Source organism: Apis mellifera, linkage group LG4 (genome assembly GCF_003254395.2).
Source record: "Apis mellifera strain DH4 linkage group LG4, Amel_HAv3.1, whole genome shotgun sequence".
Lineage (NCBI taxonomy): Eukaryota > Metazoa > Arthropoda > Insecta > Hymenoptera > Apidae > Apis > Apis mellifera.
In genome coordinates this window covers 13004349-13030336 of record NC_037641.1, presented here as the reverse complement: position 1 = coordinate 13030336, position 25988 = coordinate 13004349, and the positions used below count along the sequence as shown (strand labels likewise).

Genomic DNA, 25988 nt, shown 5'->3' with positions numbered 1-25988 from the left:
GGACGGATGAGTCTCGCGTGAGCGATTAAAAATCGGCAGACTAAACCGCAGCAGCAGAGGTATTTTGGACGAGGTTTTGGAGAAAAGAAAAGAAAAGAAAAAAAAAAGCGCGCATCGAAATATTTCGAGCGATATCTTTCCATTCGAGATCGGATCGAAGGTACGTACACATGCATAAACGCGATTCGCTCGTGAAAGACGCGTGCAGACGAGACGAACGCCGGAAAAAGAGAAAAAAGAAAAAAAAAAAGAAACGGAACAGAGAGAAACGGTTTAACTTAACGAACGGTGTAGCAAAGGGGAAATGGCTGGCCTAAAGTCGTCGCATTTCCTAACCGTACGTATATATATATCGTAAAATCGGCCTCGATATAACCGATGATAAAGGTATTCAGCTTTGAAATCACGCCAACCGGACTGCACGTATATATATATATATAGCGGGTACTGCTACTACTACTTACTACTACTTACTACAACTACTACAACTACTACCACTACTACTACTACTCAGCCGACTATTATGATTTCCATTTCGTGGCATCCAAAAGTCCACAATACGACTGCAGTGATGCCTATTCTGGATCGTATGTCGCCTTTGTTTCCCGCGACGAGCCGTTTCTTTCCTCTCCCATCCCCCCTCTTTTTTTTTCTCGTCCTCGCAATTTTCGACCGCTCCTAACCAGCCGTTTTTTTCTCTCTCTGTCTCTCTCTCTCTCTCCCTCGTTCGTTTACTCTTTCCCTCCTTCATTCTCATTCGTCTCCCTTCCACCTCTTTATCTATCACTTTTTCATGGCTTGTTTTCACGAATCTTTTTTCTCCACGAATCGTCGACACGTCCAATCGTTTTATCCTCTATATATATAATTTTCACCGGGCTTATCGCGAGAATTCTCCATTCGTCGTCGAATAGAGGAAAGAATATAAGCGTATATATATCGAATAAAAATATATTAATAAATATTTCCACGGATGATCGATGCTCGCGATAATATAGGAAATAAAAATTAGATTTGGATCTAATCTTGGTCTCGCGATAAGCCCTTTTTTATATCTCTCTCGATTTACACAAGTAAACGCGCGCTTAACGGATCTTCCCTCGTTTTGTGCAAACACAAACGTATCTCGCTTCGTGACGCTTCTCTTTCCCGGATCTTGGCCACGAAGCGAGCGGACCACGTTTGTATTTTGTACACCGATATTATCCAGAACGGGCTGGACGGTTCAGCCACTGCCAAGATTATCGCTTCCAGCTCCGGATTCGTAGTTGGATAGTATATATACACGCACACGAATACGGAGCTGACGTTCGAGGATCGCGATCAGAGCAAGGATCAGAAGAGAGCCAAACGCGAGTTTTACAGACTTTTTCCCCGGAGGTCGAGGGGTTTATGGAGGGAAAGAGTAACTATTTTTTCAGAAAGATAATCTTACACTTTTGTAAGCAAAAGTGGAATGGACCTCACTTTAACTCTCTCTCTCTCCATTCCTTTTTCTCTCCCTTTTCACACATTCTCTCTCTCTCTTTCTCTCTCTTTCTCCCCTATCGTTTCTCGTTATCACGAAGGGAATGAACAGAGCGAGGAAACTCGGTTGGAAAGGTTCGAAATACATGAAGCGAATATGAAAAATGGACGGAAGAAAGGAAGAAAGGGGAAGGAAGGGGAAAAAAGAGAAACAAATACGGAAGAAGAGTTATTAAAAAAAAAATAGAAAGAAAAACGTCTCTGGGCGTCTCTTGTCCTCCTCTCTCTCTCTGTGTTTTCTGTAGGTCGACAAATCTAAACGCGTGCGGCGAGTCAGTCTCGACGCTGACCCGTTGCAGCCCGTTGAATCCGCAACTACCACCACCACCACCACAACCTCTTCATCAACCACCACTTCCTACGCAAGTAACCACCCCCGCCACTGCCACCTCGGAGCCGGTCCACGAGCAGGCCCCCCCGAACCGTGATCGTGACCATCACGCACTCCACCTCGATAATCGAGATTACGAGAGCGTGTTTATCATAGAGAGGCGGAACAGTAAGCCTAACCTCCGCTAGCCACACTGAAAATAAACCAAGTACTATCACTGCTACTACTAATACTGCTACTACTACTACTACTATTACCATCACTCTACTACTATTACTACTACTACTACTACTACTACTACTACGTACCCGAGACAACGGTTGCTCCCGAGACCACGAAAATAACAACTCGCCGACGGTATACGTGTATGTGTTTCTCTGTGTGTCTAAAACAACCTAATATTGCGATCCATCGATCGGTCAACCGATTCGATCGGTACTCGCGGTTCGTCGTTGATCGATCGAGCGAGTAAATTGCCACTAGGACTTGTCCGTTACCAGAACTGTCGCTATTACTGCTACTACTACTACTACAACAACTTACTTACTGCTACTTATTACCGCTACTTACCTACTGTGCGAGACTACAGCTCTGCAATGTTACCTGCTAGGACCTATTAATCTACCACTACTACTACCATCTACTACTATCTACTACTACTACTACTTAGGATGATTGTCATGACTGTAGATGAGATCAGCAATACAGGCAATACAGCTAGGAGTCACACTAGTAAACCATCCAGTCAGTACCCTAAATACCTTCGTTCGGCGGACTTGGGGAGTACATAGATACGAGACGAGATGCGAAAATATTGATAGAATTTTTTTTAGAGCGATATCTCTCGAGAAGATTTCTCGAGATTTCGTTTTCGCGAGATTGGTTCGAGGTTGGTTAAATTTCTAAATTGTATATTAATTTTCGATCACACGCGTTATACTCTCTCATTCTCGATCTCGCCTCGCCAACAGTCACGCAGTATCATCAGATCGGAAATTTATTAATTTTGTTTCCTTTTTTTCTTCTTTTTCTTCTCTCTCTATCTCTATCTATCATTTGCCAATTGTTTCAGATTATCGTATTATCTTATTTTTTGGCATCCATTCACTTGTTTTCCATCCGATCGTCTCTCGTTGCGCTCACTCGCTCAATCGATAGACGATAATCGTAAGACACGAGCGAGTTCTCGATTCCTCGTTTCGGCGAATGAATCTATTATTCGTTTGTACATCTGAATTCTAAACGGTCGAGAATCGCTCGTGATTTCTTTGCTCGTATATATATATTTGAAATTTTGATAGATCTTCGCGCAACATTTCTCTATTCGTAGATGCACCATTAATAATTATTGAAATATAATTCAAGATTCTCGATTCAAGATCTAGCTTGCTTCATTTCTTTGAATGGACGCGGTCGGCCCGATCTTGCTCGCCATTTTTTTTTTTTTTTATCTCGAAAGAAATCGATCGAACGATTTGAAACGGCTGCGAATCTGTCGATTCGTCGCAAGATCGGTTCGTCTCGTTTCAATCTCACTCACTCACTCACCTTTCTTCTATCACACGAAATCACTCGAGTAAAAGTACGCGGGAATGAATCCTCGTGGGATCGACCCGTTTGCTTCTTCTTCTACTTCTATTTCTTCTTCTTCTTCTTCTTCTTTTTCTTCTTCTTCTTCGACATTTTTTTTTCACTCACACGTAGCATGTCACGCTTCACCGAGCATGACAATGGGAAAAAAAGAAAGGAATTGAAAGAAAAGGAAAGGAAAGCAAAAAAAAAGAAAGAAAGAAAAGAAAAGAAAGAAAGAAAGAAAGAAAATGCACGAACAAAATTTTGGCGGTGCGATAGTAATCTATTTTGGGGTGCTTTCGCTCGACAGAGATATTTTCTTAACCCAAATATCTTGTATCTTTCTTTTTGTTGTTTCCAGTTTATCGATTTTAGACGAGCCGTAAAAAGACGCGTTCACACTCGAACACACGGATATAAGAAAAGAAAAAGATAGGTAAGCCGCTCTCCTTGCGGCTCTACCCCTCTAAAACTGCATCTAACACACGATATATCTCATTGTATTTTATTATTACTCATTGTTGATCGTTTTTTCTTTCTTCTCCCTTTCCCTACGACGAATTGGTCGCTCCCTTCCTTATCGATCGATAAACGCAGAATTATTCTTTCTCGAATAATCGCTTCGAATAATTCCTTCCTTCCTCACACTTATTACACACACACACTTTTTTCCTGTTATATGATATCTGTATCATCGTTGCACAATGATCCGTTCTCTTTGACTTAATTTAACCGTGTTTACTCCTTGCGTTGCTCTTTCGCTTCGCTCCCTACTTTTTCGACTGCTTCTCCCATCCATTTACTTACAATTTCAGTTTTATTTCCATTTTGTTTCTATTTCTTTCTTCGTTTATCCTTCCCTTCTTTATTCTCTATTCTATTCCGTTGCGAATGCACGAGCGACTAAGGAGAAGGAGCGTCGGAAGTGCGCGCGACCCGACGGCAAGACGGAACAACGCGTTATCTATTTGCTCCCTAACATCACCGCCTAGAAGTAACGTTCGATTATTTAGCGATTTATATTTCTTATCATTATCGCCACGATATTGTTTTTTGTGAATGTAATCGTTGTGTTACAACATTCTCTCTCCCCCATCTTTCCTTGCTGCCGGACCCGAAGGAGGAGAAAAGGTGACGAGTTTCGGAGCACCTAAATCCACGATTGCTATCACTGAAAAAAAAAAAAGAAAAAAGAAAAAAAAGAAAAAAAGAAAAGAAAAGAAAGGAACGAAAAAAAAAGAAAAAAAGTAAAAGATTTGGGGGGGAAAAGAAAAAAAAAATTACGCAAAGAGAAAAAAGAGATTGGGAAAAAAAAAAGAAAAGAAAAGAAAAGAAAGAAAATTCCACTCACTGGCAACGCCCACCCACCCACGATCCACGTCACGCCCGACCACTCGTGCACCGGAATGCGCATGCGCATGTCTTCCCTGCCTGCATCCATTATTCGTTATTATACTTACGTACACGTAATTAATTCTTAATAATAATAATTATATTGTACGTATTTAACTTGTACGTATGCCTTTTCGTTGTTTTCTTTTCCTAGCTCCTCTTTTTGTTCGTGTTAACGTTGCGTGTTTTTTTATCGTCGTTGTTGCACGTTTCTTCTTTATCGTTGTTTCATCGGGGCCGGTCGTTCGACGTCGTCCAAGGAGGAGAAAAAAAAAAAAACTAGAATTTGTGACCACGACGGAACCGAATTCTAAACTTCGACTTACTCGATTCAAAAGAAATTGAAAAACTCTTCGATTCAAACCCATATATACATCCTTCGAGCATTCAATGTTTAATTCGGTACCGTCGAGAAAAGAAAAAGAACGAAGAAAAATTCCTTGGACGAGTTGTTGATCGACGTCCCCGACCACGCGGAGCGCCACTTCGAAACCGTCTAACGCTTCGTTCTGTCCCACCTGTGTAGACCTAGAAAAAGCCGAGTACCAGGTCTGAATCTCCTGAGGGAGATTCTGAACCCGGGCACGCCCGACTCGTGCCGCGGCCGACCACTGGGTAAGATCTCGCGGGCGGCGGACGGCCGCTTCGTGGTGGCCGACTCTGCCCTCAGCTCGGCCAACAACAGCATCCTGGACGCGTCGAGCAGCGACGACGGCGGTTTCCTGCCGAGGCAACGGTTGGCCAAGTCGTCGTGGAGGCGGCCGCTGGTCGGCACCAGCCAGCTCAGCCTGAGGTCGGACGGGAGCGGCGTCTCGATCGGCGGCGGGGGCGGCGGCGGCGTCCCCCCGCCCTCGATGCACCACCACCACCACCACCACCACCACCACCACCTGCACCACGGGACGGTGAACTCGTTGAGCTCGAGGGTAGCGCCGACCGTGTGCACGATCTCGTCGCCGAGATTTCTGGCGAGCTCGCCGAGCGGGCCCCAGGTGCCGTGGACGCCGCTGTACTTCAGCGACCTGAGCTCGGTCAGGCAGCCGTCCTCGGGCGGGGAGCGGTCGTTCCCGACGCCGCCCGACTACCTGCAGCTGCGCAGCGTGCACCAGCGCTACAGCCAGGAGCTGCCCTCCCTCAAGGCGATACACGCCGAGTCGAGGCGGTTCGTGCCGGTCCAGCCGCTGGCCACCTCCTCGCCGCCCCAGCCGGCGGGCAGGTCGAGGGCGAGGCTGCCGCCGAGGCACGCGAGGCACGCGAGGTCCGCCCCCGAGTTGGCCGCCTCGCCCGACCTCGAGACCTCGCCCGAGAGCAGGTCGAGCAGCTCGGGCTTCGGCAGCAAGAACACGTCGCAGCAGAACCAGAGCTCGAGGAGCGGCAGCACGGTGGCCGAGTGGAGGCCGCCCCCCTACAGGCCGCCGCCCCCGCCCCTCGTCGGCCGCTGGCTCGAGCTCCAGGATCAGCCGGCCAAAGCCGGCCACGGCCAGACCACGGCGGTGGACGCCGGCAGCGTGGACGGCCACTACGAGTTCGACCCCGTCTCCTGCACGCCCACCCCCACCTCCGCCTCCACCCCGACCAGGGAGGAGAGGCTGCCCGTCCACCAGATCCACCACCAGCTTCATCACCAGCCGCCGAGGTACAGCAGGGACAACATCGAGGCGAGGGTGCAAGCGATGAAGGCCGAGTTCCATCAATTTCGACAGCGGCAAGCGAGGAGAAGGCAGAGCGCTCATTTGGAGAGCGCTTGTTGAACGAGAGGAGAGCACTGTTCCAGATACACGTCGCATCATCGAATGGATCCCGGCTGTGACGAGAATTCGTATTCGTTCACGGAGACCAACCGTTAGAAAAAAGCACAACGAGGATCATCGCACGCGATTCCAGTATAGGAAAACTTCAAGTCAATTCTATCAGCTGGGCAAATCATCTCTGTAAAAATGTAGAAAGAAAAGAAACAAAAAAAAATCGAAAAAAAAAAAGAGAAAAGGCTGTTAACGACAAACATCAGCTCAGGACATTATTAAATTTTCATCGATGAACGAACGACAAAAACGTAGTAGAACGAATGCGTTTTGTTAAGAACCTGTCTATCGTTCGAGTTCGATCGTTGAAGATCCGAGAGGAGACCAACGAGCCAGTCTTTCTCCCAACTTCCTCCCTCTCTTACGTTCGAAGGAAGAAGCATAGCAGAAGAAGGAGAAGGAGAAGGAAGAAGAAAAGAAGAGAGAGACGATTCGAATTCGACGATCATTTATTATTGGTCATATCCCGCGTGGTACGCCTACGTCCAATTCGAAGGACCGCGATTTTTAGCGTTACTAAATATTAATAGAGAGTCGGGGAATGCGAGGAAATGAAAGTTTTCCAAGCACTGAAATTATTATTCCGACCGACAGACTGCGCGGCATACGATCGGCAAAATATTGAATACGCGCGAGGAGGTTTTACTTTAGAGGAGGAACGTTGATAAAAGAAAAAAAGAAAAAAAAAAAAAAGAAACGAGAGATGGCACGATGCTCCAAAGAATCTGTACCATGCTCCGATACTATACCTTTTAAAAAAACGACACGTAAGATTAACCTTAATCGTACACTGTAAGTATTACAATTAAAGGAAAACGGAAAAAAAAAATAATAATAATAATAAATAACGAAAAAAAAAAATAAATGCGAGACAACGGGAAAAAAAGAAGAGGAAGAAGAGGAGGAAGAAATAAGAAAAGACACGAGTAAGATAATCGAAGAATTACCACACACGTATACATACATACACACACAATGAGAAATTAAGTAATGAAAAAAGAAAAAAAAAGGAAAAAAGAAAAAAAGAAAAAAAGAAGTTTAAAAAAAGTAAATTATATCGACGAGCAAAATGGACTCGAAACGTGATATTAGGCCGAAGCTTGCCTGGAGATTGCTTAAGGACTCACTCGTACTGCACTGCCTGTTTAGGGTTTCGCTAGCGACCCAACATATTATCGGCACAATAATTTTTCTTAAGCAAACGTAAACGAGAATAAAAATAACGTTCTTTGAATCTATCGCGCGCGTCCTGACGGCCACGAGGCTTGCGTACACGTGCGTGCACGCTTTCCGCGATTATCGAGAACCGTACACCGCCTTTCCCCTTCCCTCTCTTCCTTCCTACGTCCCCTTCCCTTTCACTCGGGTCAAACCTTTCGATCGGATCGACTTTTGCCACGCGCGAAAACTTCCCCTTCGGTCAACTGCCAGTGAATACAATGACGATGACGATGACGATGACGATGACGAGAAAAAAAGAAAAGAAAAGAAAATCATTTTTTGATTCATTCCTGATTCATCCCGATTCCGTTGGTCCCGACGGGGAGAGCGCTCGCCACAGCAAAAGCTCCTGTGACTGATTAAACGAAAGAATAAAATAAAATAAAACCGAAAGGAGACCGCTGCTAATCGTGCACTCGCGTGGATGCATCGCCCTTCGAATGCCGTGATCCGTGCATTATAGGAAGAAAAAACAATTATACACGCGTACACTCGTATCGACACACGACGTTAAATACGACGTACATTCTTACACTACCTAAAAATTATACATACAGACGAAGCGAAAAAGGATGAGCGCGAGAGAGAGGATGAGTGAACGATGAGTGCGAATGAACACGGACACACGCGTAACACGAACACGTTCTTCGAGACCCACCTGATTTTCACCAAACGCATTTCTATTAGGGGAAAAAAAGAGAAAAAAACGGAAAAAAAAAAAAAAAAAAAAAAAAAAAAAAAAAAAAAGTAATCATCTCGAGTCGAGGACGAAGCTCGTGGTCGGCCCACAGAGTGTTCGAGATACGATGCGAAATACGGGCTAACTTCGATCGAGTTAATAGAAGAAAAAAAAACGCGACCTAAACGGAAATAAAATCATAAAGATCCGACGAGTAATTTTCCCGCGAGACGTTATGCGATAAATATATATATATATTAGGTACCGCGTTACCTTCGGTATTTTCAATCGGAAACCGCTTCCAATTTTCATTGCAACATTTTTTACTTTTCTTTACCTTTTTTTTCTTTTCGTAAATTCTAATTTGATTCCCTTTTTTTTTTTTTGTTATTAAGAATAACTGCGACCGCACGCGGAGCTATCGAATACTCTCTCGGCGCCGCGCAATTTCCCCTCGACGCCTCGGCATTTTAATTTTCTTTATAGTACAAAACAAACTTATTTATACGTACCTATTATACATACTTACTTATATTATATAAATATATATATATTAGCAAGGGCCCTACTCACGATTCAACTATACTTTTTACGGCGTAAAAACCCGACGAAAAAATGTAAAACGACGATGCGGACGCTGTCGCGCAGAACGCTCTGTATAATTTTCTTCGTAACATGTAACCGAATACGTTGTGGCGCGGGACGAATGCTGTGCTTGCGCGTTTTAGAGAGCGAGCGAGGATGAGTATGAGTTTACACGAATGTACTTACCTATTCGCGTGCCTGAGTGAGAAAGAGTGAAAAAGTAAGCGAGAGAGAGAGAGAGGGGCGACCAACGTTTCGAAGAAACGCAATAAAAATCTACAAACACGCGTGTAGCGATTAAATCGTGCGGAACGTACCGTCGGAAAGAGAGAGATAGATAGAGCGAAAGAGAAAGAGAGATAGAATCTATGTTGTGTATGTGCGTGAAAAAGAGAAAGAAAGAGAGTGAGTGAGTGAGTGAGAATGTGAGAGACTGCAAGGGGAAAAGAAAGAGTGCGGAATAAACGAAGAAGAGAGGATAGAAAGAAAGAGAGAAAGATGATGAAACGGAGATGACGCGAAAGAGTACCAATATTCTAAAGTAATTCTAATGATTGAATTAATAATTTGATAATTAATCGATATTGTACATCGTAAACGACGTAGCGTGTAGGATATTAATCAACGAGAACTACGAACGCGGCGAACGATAATTAATTCGTTAAATTAATTATTATTACTCGGAGGAGCGAGGAGAAGAAGAAGAAGAAGAAGAGGAGGAGGAAGCGTGATCGGGCCACGCTGCGATTTTCGATTTATTCGTTATTCGTTGTATCATAATAAAGTCGAATGTTAACAGGCGCGTCTCGATCAGGCTTGCTTTACGATCATCTATAAATAATCTACGCCGCAACTGTCCACGCGATGCCGTCTATCTAACGAGAAGAACGCGAATTCTCGCCGAAAAATATTGTCAAGCTCGAACATTCTCGTTCTCGAACGAGGAAAAAAAGAAAAAGAAAAATAAAAAAAAAAAAAATACTAAAAGGAATCGATCGGTAATCTTTTTATACGTCTAACGGCCATGATCGATTCGAATCATCCATCGTTTGTTCGTCGGAGCGGGAAATCGAGCTGGACGGAAGCACACGGCACCATGTGGAAAGTCGATGTGGAGTAACGTGTCTAACCGAAGGAAGAAGAAGAAAAAAAAGAAAAGAAAAAGGACAAGAAAAAGAAGAAGAAGAAGAAGAAGAATCGGGAACGTCGATCGATCGCCTCCGTGGATCGACGTTCTCGTCCATTTTTCTTCCTTCGTTTCGGGCTTTCGAGCCTGTTTAGAAGAAGAAGAAGAAGAAAAAAAAAAAAGAAAAATAGAAAAAAGGGGGAAAAAAAAAGTGGAAAAATCGAAAAAGCGAAAGAGAAGAAAGATCAACCAATCGATATAGGCGTATAAGTAAAAAGTGTAGATATATCATAGTTAGATACAACGATCTCAAGAGGACACCCAGTGTCGACGATCGCAATGAATCGAAAGGAAGTGAGAGGGAAACGGGGCATCCTCGACGATCGTAGAAGATGCCTCGGTTTACAAATTTTCAGCGTAATCTCGTGGCACGTAATTACCACGAATAATCGTTAAAGAGTCTGAGATTTAGCAAGGAATTATATATATAAATATATATATATATATATACATTACGTACGTGTACATGTATACAGAGATTGAGAAGAAGAATACGAGATTATTATAAAGGGAGAAAGAATTAACAGTTTCGCGCGATCGCGTGTTAAATGAACGATATGGTTGAATCGTGAATCCGTTCGTGTAACGTTTGTCATCGTTGCATTCATTCTCGATATAACTTGGTTTCCCATTCCGAAATGGATTTATCGTTCTCTTATCCTTTTTTCTTTTCTTTCTCGTTCATTTTCATACTTTCATCGCTCCATCGCCCATCCACACACACGCACACGTATATATATATATATACCCTCCCTCCTCCACTTTTTCTAACTTACCACCACGCGTTCCCCCCACTCCCATTACTCCCATCTCTTCTTCCCACCCACCCCCCCATCTCCACTCGGCGGCTACCTACCGAGTGGTTCGACACTTCACCTTCCTTCCTTTTTCTTTTCCTTCGTTACTCGTGACCTTAGTATCGTGTTATTTATTTAGAGTTCGAGCGAGTATAAACTTACCGCCGGATGTGGAAGAAATTAATTTAGGTATTCGCTCTTTTCACGTACCTGAAAGCCATCTGGCATAGCATATTTTTCCGAATCGCGAGTGAAATTCTTTATCGCTCGAAAAAGCAGAACGTTTAGTAGCGATAACACCACCAATGCGGGCCACGTTACTGGAACAACATTACCGATTCGCGGTCGAGTTCGAGATGGCGCGAGAGTCGGATCAATCGGTTAACCATCCAAACGATTTACGATTTATATTTTACTCGCACACCGCGTTTTTACCTATTATTATATTTACGATAGACTCGAAAGAACTCGCGAAAACATTGCACAAGATATATATATATATATGTATATGTATGTGTATATGTATGTATATGTATATATATATCGTCGAAGCGCGCGCGATTAAAACGCCTAGAGAACATCGGTTTTCGACTATCTTTTTTTACACAGCGTCACTCGTGGCTGTAAATCTAAAATGGCTCTCGGGTACTGTACCGTAACGCTTCACTTCACGGTGGTTGCGATCTTTTCTCATCACCATCACGGTATTCCGCATTCTTTCGACGCGGGTTTTCCTTCGAAAGTCGACGAAAACCGCGAAATCGATCGTTTGATGATGGAGAAAGAAAGAAAGAAAGGGAGAGAAAGAGAGCGAGCGAGCGAGCGAACGAACGAGCGGGAGAGAGAGAGAGAGCGAACGAGCGAGAAAGAGAGAGAGAGAGAGAGTGTGTGTGAGGTAAAGGAAAGGAATGGGATTCTAGCGCCGCCAAATGAACGATCGTCGCAGTTCCAGATACGAGTTTTCGAGTGTTCAAAGGTCCATCGGCATCGAGTACACCGACGACAATTTCTAGCACAACGTCCAATCGTTCGTTGAACCGTGTTCATTGTTCGTTTTCGTTTGATGAAAAAAAAAAAAAAGAAAGAAAAGAAGAAGAAAAAAAACAAAATCCTTTGATTTCCATTCGTACCGGCGTACGTATTCGTTCAATTCGCCGGATACGTGCATTCGTGCGCGCGTGCATCATCCAATGCAATCTTCTTATCCTCACGTATCTTCTGTATCATCTGTCCATCCCCTCGCTACTTTCGCTTATATGTATACATACACATACACATATACACACATACATATTTACATACATACATACACACACACGTGCATACGTACATACAAACAGACACATAAACGTCCGTTTTCTCGCTGCACGCGCGACATCAAATCGAGCAACAAAAAAAAAGAAAAAAGAAAAAAGAAATACGAGAGAAAAGCGAAAAAAAGAAAGAGAAGAAAAAAAAGAAAAGGAAAAGGGAAACGAACGAGAGGCGCGTTTTCGTTAGTCACATTCGCGAGTGCTCGCTACTTCACCTCCATTTTTCACCGTTTTATTGATTGACCTATGCTTTCTCGCGAATCTTCCCCCCTTCCCCCCTCCCTCCACCCACGAGAACTTCAAGACGTACTAACCTATAGGACAAATTGTAGACAAATTTATTATCAAATAAAAATGAAAAAAATAAAGCGACGTTTGAAAGGAAAAAAAAAAAAGAAAGCTGTGTCTGTGTGTGGGATATATATATATCTCTATCATTCATTCCAATCCCTTCTAGAAAAAAAAAAAGAAAAAAAAATATATCGTATATCGCGCGTAAAGCACGTAAGTAAATTCGTAAACATATAAAATTCATAGAGACGATACGATACGGCACGTGTGATCGATATCGATCGAGTAAAAGTTCGATTTACACGATATACGATATACGATCAATCGGAAAGAAAAACGAGGCGAGCAAATGATTTCGTTTCGTCGCATTAACGCGTTGCGACTTTTTAAAGTAAAAAAAAGTATATCGCATATATATCGCATAATTTATAATTTAAAACAAATTTATAATAAAACGTTATTTTAGAAATTTATCTTGGTCGCGATACTTTCATCGGTGACGAAAATACGGAGCAGCCGATTAAACGTTATATTGCGACGCGTCGCGAGGTTCGACGATCCCCCGGCAATTTGTCTCGCGGTACGCGAGATAAAATCGTCGCTCGCCCAACCTAACCCCGATTATCTCTCTGTCTCTCTCGAACGGAATTTTCAAGAAACCGACGAGGTACGGTTATTAGTATTGCATCGGTATTGGCCAAGGCAATAAGATCATTGCCAATTCACGGCGAAATCAGGCCGCAGCAGTGGTAGAGAGAAGCGGGCCGCGCTTACGGTGCACGCATATTTTCGTGGGCGGGAGAAGAGGCGCGGAATCTCGATGTTTGCCGTGGTGGCGATTCGTGACGAGAGAGCGCGCGCGTGTGCCTCCGCGTTATTAAACGCGCACGCGTACGGGAACGTTTGCGCAACGCGTCTACGCCGCTGATTACCGTGAATTAGCGCAATTTCCATGATTTCCCTCGATACCTCGATGCGTCGAAAAATCTGCGTGGATCGAGGCGGCTATATATATAAATATATATGTATTTCGAGCGATTCGAGGGAAGCGCCTTCGATCCTCGAAGGTCGCCGCAGGGAGGCGCGGTGGGGGAAAGAACGAGGCGAGGAAAAAGTACGCGGGGAAGGGAGGGGAGCGAGGGGTTAAGCAGCGAGAGAGGCGAAGGTAGACGCGAGGCAGACGAAGCGTCGATTCTCGCGTATTCCGGGCTAGGAATACGGCGGTCAGGTGAAGCAGGAACGTGTCCGTTCCCTTGTATAGCTGGTCGATGAAATAATACGATCGGTATCATTATGCGCGCATTTATTTCCAGTGTCCCGGCCACGTCCAATCCTGGATCGTGATCCATGCGAATGGATCCATTATCTCAACAGCGTGACAAGGCTGTGGGCAGTCTGCTAATGCGGCAAGGGACGGATGTGACGTAATCTGAGGTCACCCACGCAAACGGCGCGCGGCCGTGCCGGTGTGTAGTTTCGACGTCGCACCGTCCTCGTCCTCGTCGTCGTCGTCGTCGCCGTCGTCTTCGTTTTCATCGAGATTCGATCCGTCGATTCAGAATCGACGTCCTCCTTCGATTCTTTCGATTTTCTTTCTCGCTTTGGATTCACCGATTTTTCACATCCGTTTCGAATCGGTCACGACACGATGATTGATATTATTGTTCCGCTTTTGCTACTTTTTCCACGAGAATATCGATCGAGAGGATGTACTCGATTCGATGATCGCAATCGATGCTTCATCCTTTGCTTCGTACAACTCGAATCGTATCGCGCGGAATGAATTTGCATGACGAGAAAGAGAGGGAGAGAGAGAGAGAGAGGAGAGCCGGACGAACGTGAAACAATGTTAAAAATCCAGAGGCGGAAGTCGGCGTCTTCGTTACTCTCGAATGCGTAATTACGCTACGTGGGCGAATAAATAAAAGGGATCGCCGTTGCGTATCTCGGTTACACACGCAAACCTCGGTCCACTACGTTTCTCAGATCCGAGTAATCGCGTTTCAATCCCAAACTATCTATTCTCGACCGAAGAATTTCGAATCTCTCTTTCTTTCTCGAATCAAATATAATCATTTCCAAATATATAGCCACTGCCGATTCTCACCTCTGGGATTCTCTGACAGGTTTTTTTAAAGTAAATATAATTATTTCCAAAGTATAGTGGCCGATTCTCTAGGATTCTCTGATAAGTTTTTTTCGCGCATTACCGATCGAAGAATTTCGAATCTCTCTCTCTCTCGAATCAAAGTAAATATAATCATTTCCAAAGTATAGTCACGGCCGATTTTCTGGGATTCTCTGGTAAGTTTTTTTCTCGATCGAAAAATTTCGAATTTCTCTCGAATCAAAGTAAATATAATCATTTCCAAAGTAAAGTCACGGCCGATTCTTTGGGATTCTCTGGCACCTTTTTTCGAATCTTTCTCGAATCGAAGTAAATGCAATCATTTCCAAAATAAAGTTACGGCCGATTTTCTGAAATTTTCTGGTTTTTTCTCGATCGAAAAATTTCGAATCTCTTTTGAATCAAAGTTAATATAATCATTTTCAAAGTAAAGTCACGGCCGATTCTTTGGGATTCTCTGGCACCTTTTTTCGAATCTCTCTCGAATCAAAGTAAATATAATCATTTCCAAAGTACAGTCATTACCGATTCTCTGGGATTCTCTGGCAGATTCTTTTTTTTCGAATCTCTCTCGAATCGAAGTAAATACAATCATTTCCAAAGTAGTCATGGCCGATTTTCTGGGATTCTCTGGCAACTTTTTTCGCGCAAAGTAAATATAATCATTTCCAAAGTACAGTCATTACCGATTCTCTAGAATTCTCTGGATTCTTCTCAGATTCTTTTTTTTCGAATCTCTCTCGAATCAAACTAAATACAATCATTTCCAAAATATAGTCATTGCCGATTCTCTAGAATTCTCTGGCAGATTCTTTTTTTCCGAATCTCTCTCGAGCCAAACTAAATACAATCATTTCCAAAGTGCAACCACGGCCTCTAGGATGCTTTTTTCCCGCGAGATGGTGCGTCGTGGCGGAAAAAACAGCCTGTTGCCCCTTTCCTCTTCGTTGGAACGTAGACGAGAAACCGCGAGCGCAGGAATCGGCGTGGTACCTTCAGCGAGTGATTCTCCCTCCACCTCGAGCGGGCTGGCACAAGCGTGCCGCCCCTTCCCGCTCGCTCGTTACCGTTTCGCCGTTCGGCGTCGTATCCGCTCGGATTGAGCGAGGCGGAGCGATTACTCGTTTATCACCGCGACCACACTCGGCGAGAGAACGGACCGCACGGTGGACCGCAGCTGCACCGCATCCACCGCGTGATATATCCCTGCCTGTGCCTGCGGGGATAGATAAAAGACGTTGTTCCCGGCGATCGCATCGCGGGCGGATCGCTGGAAGAAGCGGACGAACAGATCGAGGCAGGAGGAGGCGTTGGAGGAGGAGGAGGAGGAGGATGCGTCGCGAGTGAACGTCTGTGAACGCGGCGGAGGATGTGCTGATCGATCCGGATCGAAAGTGTCGCGTCCCATTTAAGCGTGGCTGGCCGTGGTTCGGATGAGTGCACATCGGCGATGACACATGTGTTTCGCTCCCGTGTTTCGTACGCCGCGTTCGTCGTCGGCCACGAGCCGTGATTCGAATCATCATCTGCTGATATCTCTCGGACCGACGTCCTCGACGACGGAAGACAACAGCGAAATCATCGAGATTGTCGAGACTACGTCGCCACGAAGGAAAATGAGCAAAGCGATCCTTGGCGTTCACCGCCTGTTGATTATCTTCCTTTGCTATCAAGGTGAGTCTTGAATATCCCTCTCTTCTTGGAGGAAACTCGAAGATTCTCAAGCGCGTAACGCGTTGGAGAATTAACCAATTTGCTAAAATTGAGTCGAATATATATATATATATATACATGATTGTTAGTTGTCACGCGACGATATTCTTCCTTTCCTTTCCCATATAATCCTTTGCAATTTTTAATTTTTCCAGCTACCGGGCACAGCTTGATACTGGAAGAGGAGAAGGAGCCAAATTATCTGAACGCAGGAGTGGGGGAGTACGCGGTGTTCAATTGCGATTTGGACTTTCCCCACGAAACACCGATACCGTACATCCTTCAATGGAATCGTGACGTAAGTCCGCCATTTTCTTTCCAAAAAACCATCCTAGAAACCGTAGATATATACATTGGAAACGATTGTTGTATTTACTTCGATTCGAGAGATCGAGAAAGGAGAGAAGAAGAGGAAAGAAATCTCCCTTCATAACGCGCACATAAACTCGATTGATTGCGCAACAAAAGACGCGACAAACGATAGCCTCGTCGTTATTTCCTCCCCATTTGTTTACCTTGCGACTCGTTACTTCGGTTTCCCACAGAAATACGAGACTTGGAAATACGCGTTCTTGATTGTATCCTACGAGGAGAGGAAGAGGGAGGGGGGAGGAAGGCTTATCTCTCTCTTTTTTTCTTTTCCATTCTTCCAGCCCGCGGTGGGATGGAGATTGACGAGGCCGGATCGATCGAGGTTACGGTTAAAAGCGTACGGTGGGCATTTTGTCGGCGCGTGAGATCGCGGTCGGGGCGGGGCGTCAGATCCGCGAAGCGTTGTGAAGGAGAGTATTACAGTATTGGCTCGAATTCGATCCGCGTGGGAAGCGCGCGTGTCCCGATATCTCGATATCATCGCGGTCGCGACCGCGCCGATCTCGTCTCCATCCTTCATCCTTCATCCTCCTCCTCTTCCTCAAACTTCTGCTTCTACTTCTCTTAAAAGATGAAAATCGGAATCCGCGATTTTTCGTTCGATTTTTTTGTTCTTTCTTTTTGCGAAGAGATGCGAATTTAGAAATGGAAATCTACGTGAAGAAAAGGAGGGAAGGGGGAAGCGAATTTGGGAATGGAAATCTGCGTCGTTCGTTTTCTTTTTAGAATGAAGAGCGAAGGGGAACGAATTTGGAAATGGAAATTCGCGTCTTTCGTTTTTTTTTTTTTACGAAGGAAAGCAAAGGTGGAAGCGAATTTGGAAATCGAAATCCGCGTCTTTCGTTTTCTTTTTCTTTTTAAGAAAGAGCGAAGAAGAGAGCGAATTTGGAAATCGAAATTCGCGTTGTTCGTTTTTTTTTTTATGAAGGAAAGCAAAGGTGGAAGCGAATTTGGAAATCGAAATCCGCGTCTTTCGTTTTCTTTTTCTTTTTAAGAAAGAGCGAAGAAGAGAGCGAATTTGGAAATCGAAATTCGCGTTGTTCGTTTTTTTTTTTATGAAGGAAAGCAAAGGTGGAAGCGAATTTGGAAATGGAAATCCGCGTCTTTCGTTTTTTTTTCTTTTTAAAGAAGAGCGAAGAGGGGAGCGAATTTGGAAATCGAAATTTACGTCGTTCGTTTTTTTTTTTTTTTTACGAAGGAAAGCAAAGGTGAAAGCGAATTTGGAAATCAAAATCCACGTCGTTCATGTCTTTTTCTTTTTAAAGAAAAGCGAATTTGGAATTCGAAATCTATGTCGTTCGTTTTCTTTTCTTTTTATGAAGGAAAGCAAAGATGAAAGCGAATTTGGAAATGGAAATCCGTGTCGTTCATTTTTTTTTCTTTTTTTTTCTTTTTACGAAGAAGAGCGAATTTGGAAATTGAAATCCGCATCATTCGTTTTCTTTTTACGAAGGGAAGCGAAGCATCGTTCGTTTCTTTTTCTTTTTACTCAGAAAAGCGAAGGGGGAAGCGAATTTGGAAATCAAAATTCGTGTCTTTCGTTTTCTTTTTAAAGAAGAGCGAATTTGGAAATCGAAATTCACGTTATTCGTTTCTTTTTACGAAAGGAAGTGAGGCGTCGTTCATTTTTATTCTTTTTTTTTTCTTTTTATGAAGAAGAACGAATTTGGAAATCGAAATCCGCGCTATTTGTTTCTTTCTACAAAGAGAAGCAAAACGTCGTTCATTTTTTTTCTTTTTTTTTCTTTTTACGAAGAAGAGCGAATTTGGAAATCAAAATCCGCGTTATTCGTTTCTTTCTACAAAGAGCAGTAAAGCTCCTCGTTCGTTTCTTTTTCTTTTTACTCAAAAGAGCGAAAGGGGAATCGAATTTGGAAGTCGAAATCCGCGTCTTCCGTTTTCTTTTTATTCAGAAAAGCGAAGGGGGAACGAATTTGGAAATGGAAATCCGCATTTTTCGTTTTCTTTTTAAAGAAGAGCGAAGGGGGGAACGAATTTGGAAATAGAAATCTGCGTTATTCGTTTCTTTTTAAAGAAGACCGAAGAGGGGAGGCGAATTTGGAAATCGAAAACCGCATCTTTCGTTTCCTTTTTCGTTCCTTTTGCTGAACGAAGGGGGAGCGAAAGGGAGAGGGAAGATCTCGGAGGCGGATGTTGCATCGGGCGCGCGTGCAACCGCGGGCCGGAAACAGAATTGAACGTCGCGCATGGCTAGCGCATAAAATCAAGTGGAACTTAACCCGATTGGTCCCTGATGCGTATGCAAAACAGGTATGCTCTCTCGCTCCTTCCCCTTCCCCTCCCCTGTCGAACAGCACGGTAATTGGAGTACGGGACGCAAGGCTGCATTATATTTAGTGACGAGCCCGCGACACGAGGGGTCCAGCCTAGTGGGTCACTGCTAACGCATTGTCAGACGATTAGGGACGATTAGCGCCGTTTCGACCGCGAGGGGGTTCCACCGTTCTTTTTTCTCCTCTTCTTTCTTTTTCTTCTTTTTCCCCTTCATTTTCCACAGCCTGAGAAAGACGCACACACAAGAAGCGAAACTCGCCTCCTACGTGAAAGAAAGAGAGAAACGATTCGAGTCTTCTTTCCTTTTCCAGAGCTTTCATTTTTCAGAGCTTGAGAAAGACACACAGAAAGCAAAACTCGCCTCCTACGTGAAAGAAAGAGAGAAACGATTCGAGTCTTCTTTACTTTTCCAGAGCTTTCATTTTTCAGAGCTTGAGAAAGACACACAGAAAGCGAAACTCGCCTCCTCATATGAGACAGAGAGAGAGAAACGATTCGAGGGGGTTCCACCGTTCTTTTTTTTCTTCTTTCTTCTCCTTCTTTCCTTTTCCAGAACCTTCATTTTTCAGAGCCTGAGAAAGCCACAAAGAGAGAAAGAGAGAAAGATTCGAAGAGGTTCCTTTTCTTTTTTTCTTCTTTCTTTTTCTTTTTTCCTTTTCCCTTCAATTTCCAGAGCCTGAGGAACAGAAAGGAGGAGAAGAAACGAAATTCGCATCCTATGTGAAAGAAAGAGAGAAAGATTCGAAATTCCACCGTTCTTTTTTTCTTCTTTCTTTTTCTTTTCCTTTCATTTTTCAGAGCCTGAGAAAAACACAGAGAGAGAAAGAGAGAAAGATTCGAAGAGGTTCTACTTTTCTTTTTTTCTTCTTTCTTTTTCTTTTTTCCTTTCCTTCATTTTTAAGAGCCTGAGGAACATAGAAGAAGCGAAACTCGCATCCTATATGAGAGAAAGAGAGAAAGATTCAAACCGTTCTTTTTTTCTTCTTTCTTTTTCTTTTTCCTTTTCCCTTCATTTTCTAGAGTCTGAGAAAGAAACAGAGTGAGAAAGAGAGAAAGATTCGAAATTCCACCGTTTTTTTTTCCTTTTTCTTTCATTTTTCAGAGTCTGAGAAGAAACAGAGAAAAAGAAAGAGAGAAAGATTCGAAGTTCCTTTTTTCTTCTTTCTTTTTCTTTTTTCCTTTTCCTTTTCCAGAGTCTGAGAAAGAGAGGAAGAGAGAAAAAGGTTCCACCGTTCCTTTTTTCTTCCTTCTTTTTTTTTTCCTTTTCTCTTCATTTTTAAGAATCTGAAAAAGACACAGAGAGAGAAAGAGAGAAAGATTCGAAATTCCACCGTTCCTTTTTTCTTCTTTCCTTTTCCCTTCATTTTCCAGAACCTGAGAAAGACACAGAAAGAGAAAGAGAGAAAAGGATTCCACCGTTCCTTTTTTCTTCTTTCTTTTCTTCTTTCCTTTTCCTTTTCCAGAGCCTGAGAAAGACACAGAGAAAGATTCGAAGGGGTTCCACCGTTCCTTTTTTTCTTCCTTCTTTTTCTTTCCTTTTCCCTTAATTTTCCAGAGCCTGAGAAAGACACACATAGGAAGCGAAACTCGCCTCCTCGCGCGACAGAGAGGAAGAGAGAAACGATTCTCGGTTGATTGCAGGGCAGGACGATCTTCTCGTGGTTTCACAACGAATACTCGACGGGGTTGGGTTACGAGGGCCGCGTGCACCTGTTGGAAGACGCCGCGAGCCGTGGCTACGGCCAGGGGAGCATCAACTTGACCAACATCCGGGAGAGCGACCAGGGATGGTACGAGTGCAGGGTCATCTTCCCGAACAGGACCCCAAACTCGAGGAACAACGGCACGTGGTTCCACCTCGCCATAGATGGTAAGTCGCCCTTTCTCGCGACCGCGTCAACCGACGTTAACTCGATAACAACGGAGCCGTCAAAGGAATTAACGCGGCTAATAAACGCCGGCTGACTAACCCTGTTGCTCATTGAAACTGGCTACTGGACTACTGCTACTACTACCATCTATACTAATCTGCTGGATCGAGAGGAAAATCTTTCAGTGGATTTCTCTTCGCAGCGAAAGAGTAAAAGAAAAAAAAAAAATTTATTCGCCATCTTGCACCCCTTTTGCACCTTTCGCTCTCTCGAGAGAGAGAGAGGAGGCACGATTCTCGAATTCCGTTTCGACGAGGAGAGAAGATTAAACCGGATGATTCACTCGTTAACGGGGACGGAATTCTAGTGGTTTTTGCCCGCCAGAGTTCTGTTACGCGTTAATGGGGGATTGAGTCATCGCGGCGCAGTTGCGGCGCGCCCCTTCCTTCCTTAAAAAAAGAAACGAGAGAGATGAAACGCTTCGTTTCGCCTCTCTCTTAAAAAAAAGAATCACAATCGTGCCTCCCAAATTACGAAATAACATTAACAAAAAAAAGTGAGCATTGAAACGATTAATTATTATTAACCGACTCGAGAGAGAAAGAGAAAGATGATATAATAATTCCTTCGAAGCTGTCAAAACTAAAAAAAGAAACTAAGAAAAATCAAAGAGACCCGAATATTAAAACGATTAATTATTAACCGACTCGAGAGAGAAAGATAATGTAATAATATAATAATTCCTTCGAAGCTGTCGAAACTAAGAAAAATCAAAGAGACCCGAATGTTAAAATAATCCCGCTGACGCTTGACTAACCTGAAACCGGGCAGACTCGTTAAATCGTTCAACCCAGGTGCGTCGCCGTTTCCGACGTCTGTTCCAGGCGAGACTTTGCTGGCGGTTCCGCCCGTCAACAAGACAGTGATGGAGGGCGAGTCGGTTGATTTCGATTGCGTGGCCAAGGGGGAGAGGTCGGTCGTCGCCTGGCTACGTGAGGGGGTGGAAATCACTGAGATCGAGGTACAACCCGCTTCTTCTCCCCCCTCCATTTCATCGATTAGAAATAACTATAAATAGTTGCATTCGATCGCGATGGAAAATTCGTGCGCAGGATTTCAAGAGGAGGGCGTCGATCGGCGAGGATGGCACGTTGACGATCAACTCGGCCTCCATGGGCGACCTCGGGGAGTACAGTTGCGTGGTTACCGGCGAGACCGGCGACCAGCAGAGCGCCTCCGCCTTCCTCAACGTCCAATGCAAGTATTAGAAAAGAATATCTCCGCGAGTCTGGAATTTTGGGAGAGAGAGGGGGAATCGAAAAAAGCGACACGAAAAATTTCCCCTCGAACACTCATATTTATCTTTACTAAAATTAATTTCCAAATAAAACTTTCATTTATTCAGAATTCTCTATTAATTGTAATTTTACTTCAATTTTCAATAAATTTTTATATTTTACATATACAATTAATCAACACAATTAATTCAAAAACTACAATTTATAATTTATTTGAAATTAATTATTAATTGTTATTTAAATTATTTCTCATTTATAAAATTTTATTAATAATTAAAAATATTAGTATAATAATTTAACTTAATTTTTTAAAAATTAATTTTATAATCTATTTATTCATATCAATTTTATTTATAATTATATATATTAGTATACAAATTTAACATAAATTTAATTAAATTATATTATTTACAATTATTTTTTAAATATATTATTTATTCTATAGAAATATAAACATATATTTGTATTTTTTTTTTTATAATATTTATTTTTATTCAGTATGAAATATATATATAAAATCCAATTCAATATTCATATATTAATTTATAAATAATTTATAAATATATACTTATTTATATAAAAAGTATATTTATAAACATATACTTTTTTTTTATAATATTTATTTTTATTTAGTGTAAAATATATATATAAAATCTAATTCAATATTCATATATTAATTTATAAATAATTTATAAATATAAACATATACTTGCATTTTTTTTTATAATATTTATTTTTATTTAGTGTAAAATATATATATAAAATCTAATTCAATATTCATATATTAATTTATAAATAATTTATAAATATAAACATATATTTGTATTTTTTTTTTATAATATTTATTTTTATTCAGTATAAAATATATATATATAAAATCTAATTCAATATTCATATATTAATTTATAAATAATTTATAAATATAAACATATACTTGTATTTTTTTTTATAATATTTATTTTTATTCAGTATAAAATATATATATATAATCTAATTCAATATTCATATATTAATTTATAAATAATTTATAAATATAAACATATACTTTTTTTTTATAATATTTATTTTTATTTAGTGTAAAATATATATATAAAATCTAATTCAATATTCATATATTAATTTATAAATAATTATACATACATATATACATATTATACATATATATACATAAATAATTATACATAAATATATTAATACATAAATATTTATTAAATACAGACAAGGCGAAAGTGATCTACGCTCCCCGAGAGGTGTACCTCCCTTACGGGAAGCCAGCCCTTCTCGATTGCCACTTCAGGGCGAATCCGCCCCTGACGAATCTGCGTTGGGAGAAGGACGGATTTCTGTTCGATCCGTACAACGTTCAGGGTGTGTTCTACAGGAGGAACGGTTCCCTCTACTTCAGCAAGGTGGACGAAACCCACTCGGGAAGTTACACTTGCACGCCGTACAACGAGCTTGGGACCGAGGGACCCAGTCCGTCGATCACCGTGGCGAGTGATCAACTATTCTTTATGCCTCTCGATTATATCTCGTTCCGTTCTCTAACTCGAAGAAATAAATTCGAACAGATCGTGCAGAGGCCGCCCGTGTTCACCGTCACCCCCCAACACTTGTACATAAGGAAATTGGGAGAGAATTTGGAGATACCCTGCGACGCGAAGGATGGAGATCAATCTCACAGGCCGTCGATCGTTTGGTACAAGGTGAATTTATTTTTTCGGCTAAATTTTCTTCCCTTTCGATCGATAATAACACGTGGGTCTCGCGCGACAGGACGGCTCGCCAATACCGTTGACCAACAGAACGATTATAATCGGTGGCAACTTGACGATAGACAGGATACAAGAGCAGGACAGGGGGTTGTACCAATGCGCGGTGAGCAACGAAGCCGCGACGGTGGTCGCGGACACGGAATTAATGGTGTTGAACGTCCCTCCGAGGGCGCCGTACAACTTGAGCGCCAACAGCAGCAACAACGCTGTCACGTTGACCTGGGTGCCGGGATACGTGAGACCCAAGATGGAATACTCGGTCTGGTAATATCTATAAACATATAAATATTACCTTTGGTACGCTGGTGTAAATGATTGAGCGTACCAAAATTACTATTCCTCCCGTACGTGTACGATACAGGTACAGGCCAACCGACACGACCGAGTGGAGAACGATGAAGATCTTGTCGAGAAAAATCACCGAGGCGACGATAAACAATCTGAATCCGGGGCGGGAGTACGAGTTCATGGTGCTTAGCCAGGACAAACACGGGGACGGGATGTTCAGTAAAACGTTGCGTATATTCACCCAGCCCAGTACGTATCGCATTTTCCACGAGATATCGCGTCGAAAATTCTATGCGAGATATATTTCAGATTCGTTGGAGGAGAATTCGGCGTCGGAGTATCGCAGTCCTCCAGGTAAGATTTTATATACGCGACGCGTTTACTTTCCTAGCCTCGTGTATATTGATGTATATCTCTGAAAGACGATCGGATGGGCCCGCCGTTGAACGTGAGAGTGCAAGCGACCGTGCAAGGCTATCTCGTCACTTGGGAGCCGCCTGCTTACGGGAAGGAGCAAGTGAGATTGTACGCCGTTAGATGGTTCCGTGGGCCGTCCGAGCAATTGTACGGCAGAGCGGAAACGACCGACACTTACTATTTGGGTAACTCTCTCTATATATATATATATATATTCCGTGATGCTCGGTCCATACGATCGGTAACTCGAGTCATCGGACGATCGTTTACGTTGTTGCAGTTAAAACGCTGGAGGAGGAGAGTTACTACACGTTCGAGGTTGCCGCTATGTCTATCTCGGACGACGTGGCAACGAGCGATCGCGTCAGTCTCGAAGTACCGGCGTACCGTAGAAACAGAGCGATTTCGATGGGCATAGTGGCGGGGATAGGATTCCTGGCAGCTGCCCTGGCCGCGATATGGTGGGCGAGGAAACGTTTTTGTCAATCGTCCAACGAAAAATAAATACGGACAGTTAATGGGTCGAGCGAGGTTATCCTTCGTTCGAAATCCGTTTTTTCCTTAAAAAGTAGCGACATCGATAGATTAAGAAAAGAAGGAGAAGGAGAAGGAGTTGAAGGAGAAGGGGAAGGGGAAGATGGCATCTCTCGGCTCTCGGTCGTAACCGTTTTTATGTAACATAGGAATTATCGATCGCATAGATGGTCGAGGGAAGGGGGGAGGACCATTTGAACGCTGCAAAAAAAAAGTTTCTTCTCTTTATGTACATCGTGTTTTACGTAGATATAAGTTACGACTAATACGAGTGTTCTTGCGTTCTTGCATCGTGTCACATTATGTATCGTTTAAAAGCTTTATTAGATAAGTGCACGTTTATTAAGGATTAGATCTGGCATTTGTTCATTATTCGGAGGTATACACGAAGCCGTGAGGAGCATAGGGGTTCTTAACCCGGCGCGACGGCCGTTAATACGTAACGGCCGACCACGTCTCTCCCATATAATAATACTCGGCTAAACTGTTGTATGTATACACCCGATATGTTTTTCTATTGTAAATAAATTGTGTCGATTACGTTACTGTGCATTCCACCATACACATATATATATACACAATATACATTATGGTATACGTA

General features: G+C 42.8%; 2 protein-coding genes across 24 annotated transcripts in view; both read left to right on the top strand.

The window, feature by feature from the left end:
• The window catches only part of LOC408770 (protein turtle), a 111294-nt gene extending 102593 nt beyond the window's left edge, over window positions 1-8701 (top strand). For all 20 annotated transcript variants that reach the window (XM_026440469.1, XM_026440465.1, XM_026440468.1 and 17 more), the window contains one exon: window positions 5349-8701. In XM_026440469.1, coding sequence (XP_026296254.1) covers window positions 5349-6573 — 1225 coding nt within the window. In that variant the 3' untranslated portion in view covers window positions 6574-8701. The remainder of the gene's footprint in view (window positions 1-5348) is intronic.
• A 7184-nt stretch (window positions 8702-15885) lies between these two features.
• On the top strand, window positions 15886-25932 carry LOC551628 (protein borderless). 4 transcript variants are annotated; one of them, XM_006569293.3, is made up of 12 exons: window positions 15899-16498; window positions 16693-16835; window positions 20846-21074; window positions 21960-22096; window positions 22188-22332; window positions 23592-23866; window positions 23945-24079; window positions 24150-24412; window positions 24510-24685; window positions 24746-24790; window positions 24859-25038; window positions 25134-25932. In XM_006569293.3, the coding sequence occupies exons 1-12, from the start codon at window positions 16282-16284 to the stop codon at window positions 25355-25357; spliced, it is 2169 nt and encodes a 722-aa protein (XP_006569356.1). In that variant the 5' UTR covers window positions 15899-16281; the 3' UTR covers window positions 25358-25932. The 4 variants fall into 4 exon arrangements, with proteins under 4 accessions (XP_006569353.1, XP_006569356.1, XP_006569355.1 ...); XM_006569292.3 differs by having other exon boundaries at window positions 21930-22096; XM_006569290.3 differs by having other exon boundaries at window positions 15886-16498; window positions 21930-22096; window positions 24510-24790.
• The last annotated feature ends 56 nt before the right edge of the window (window positions 25933-25988 follow it).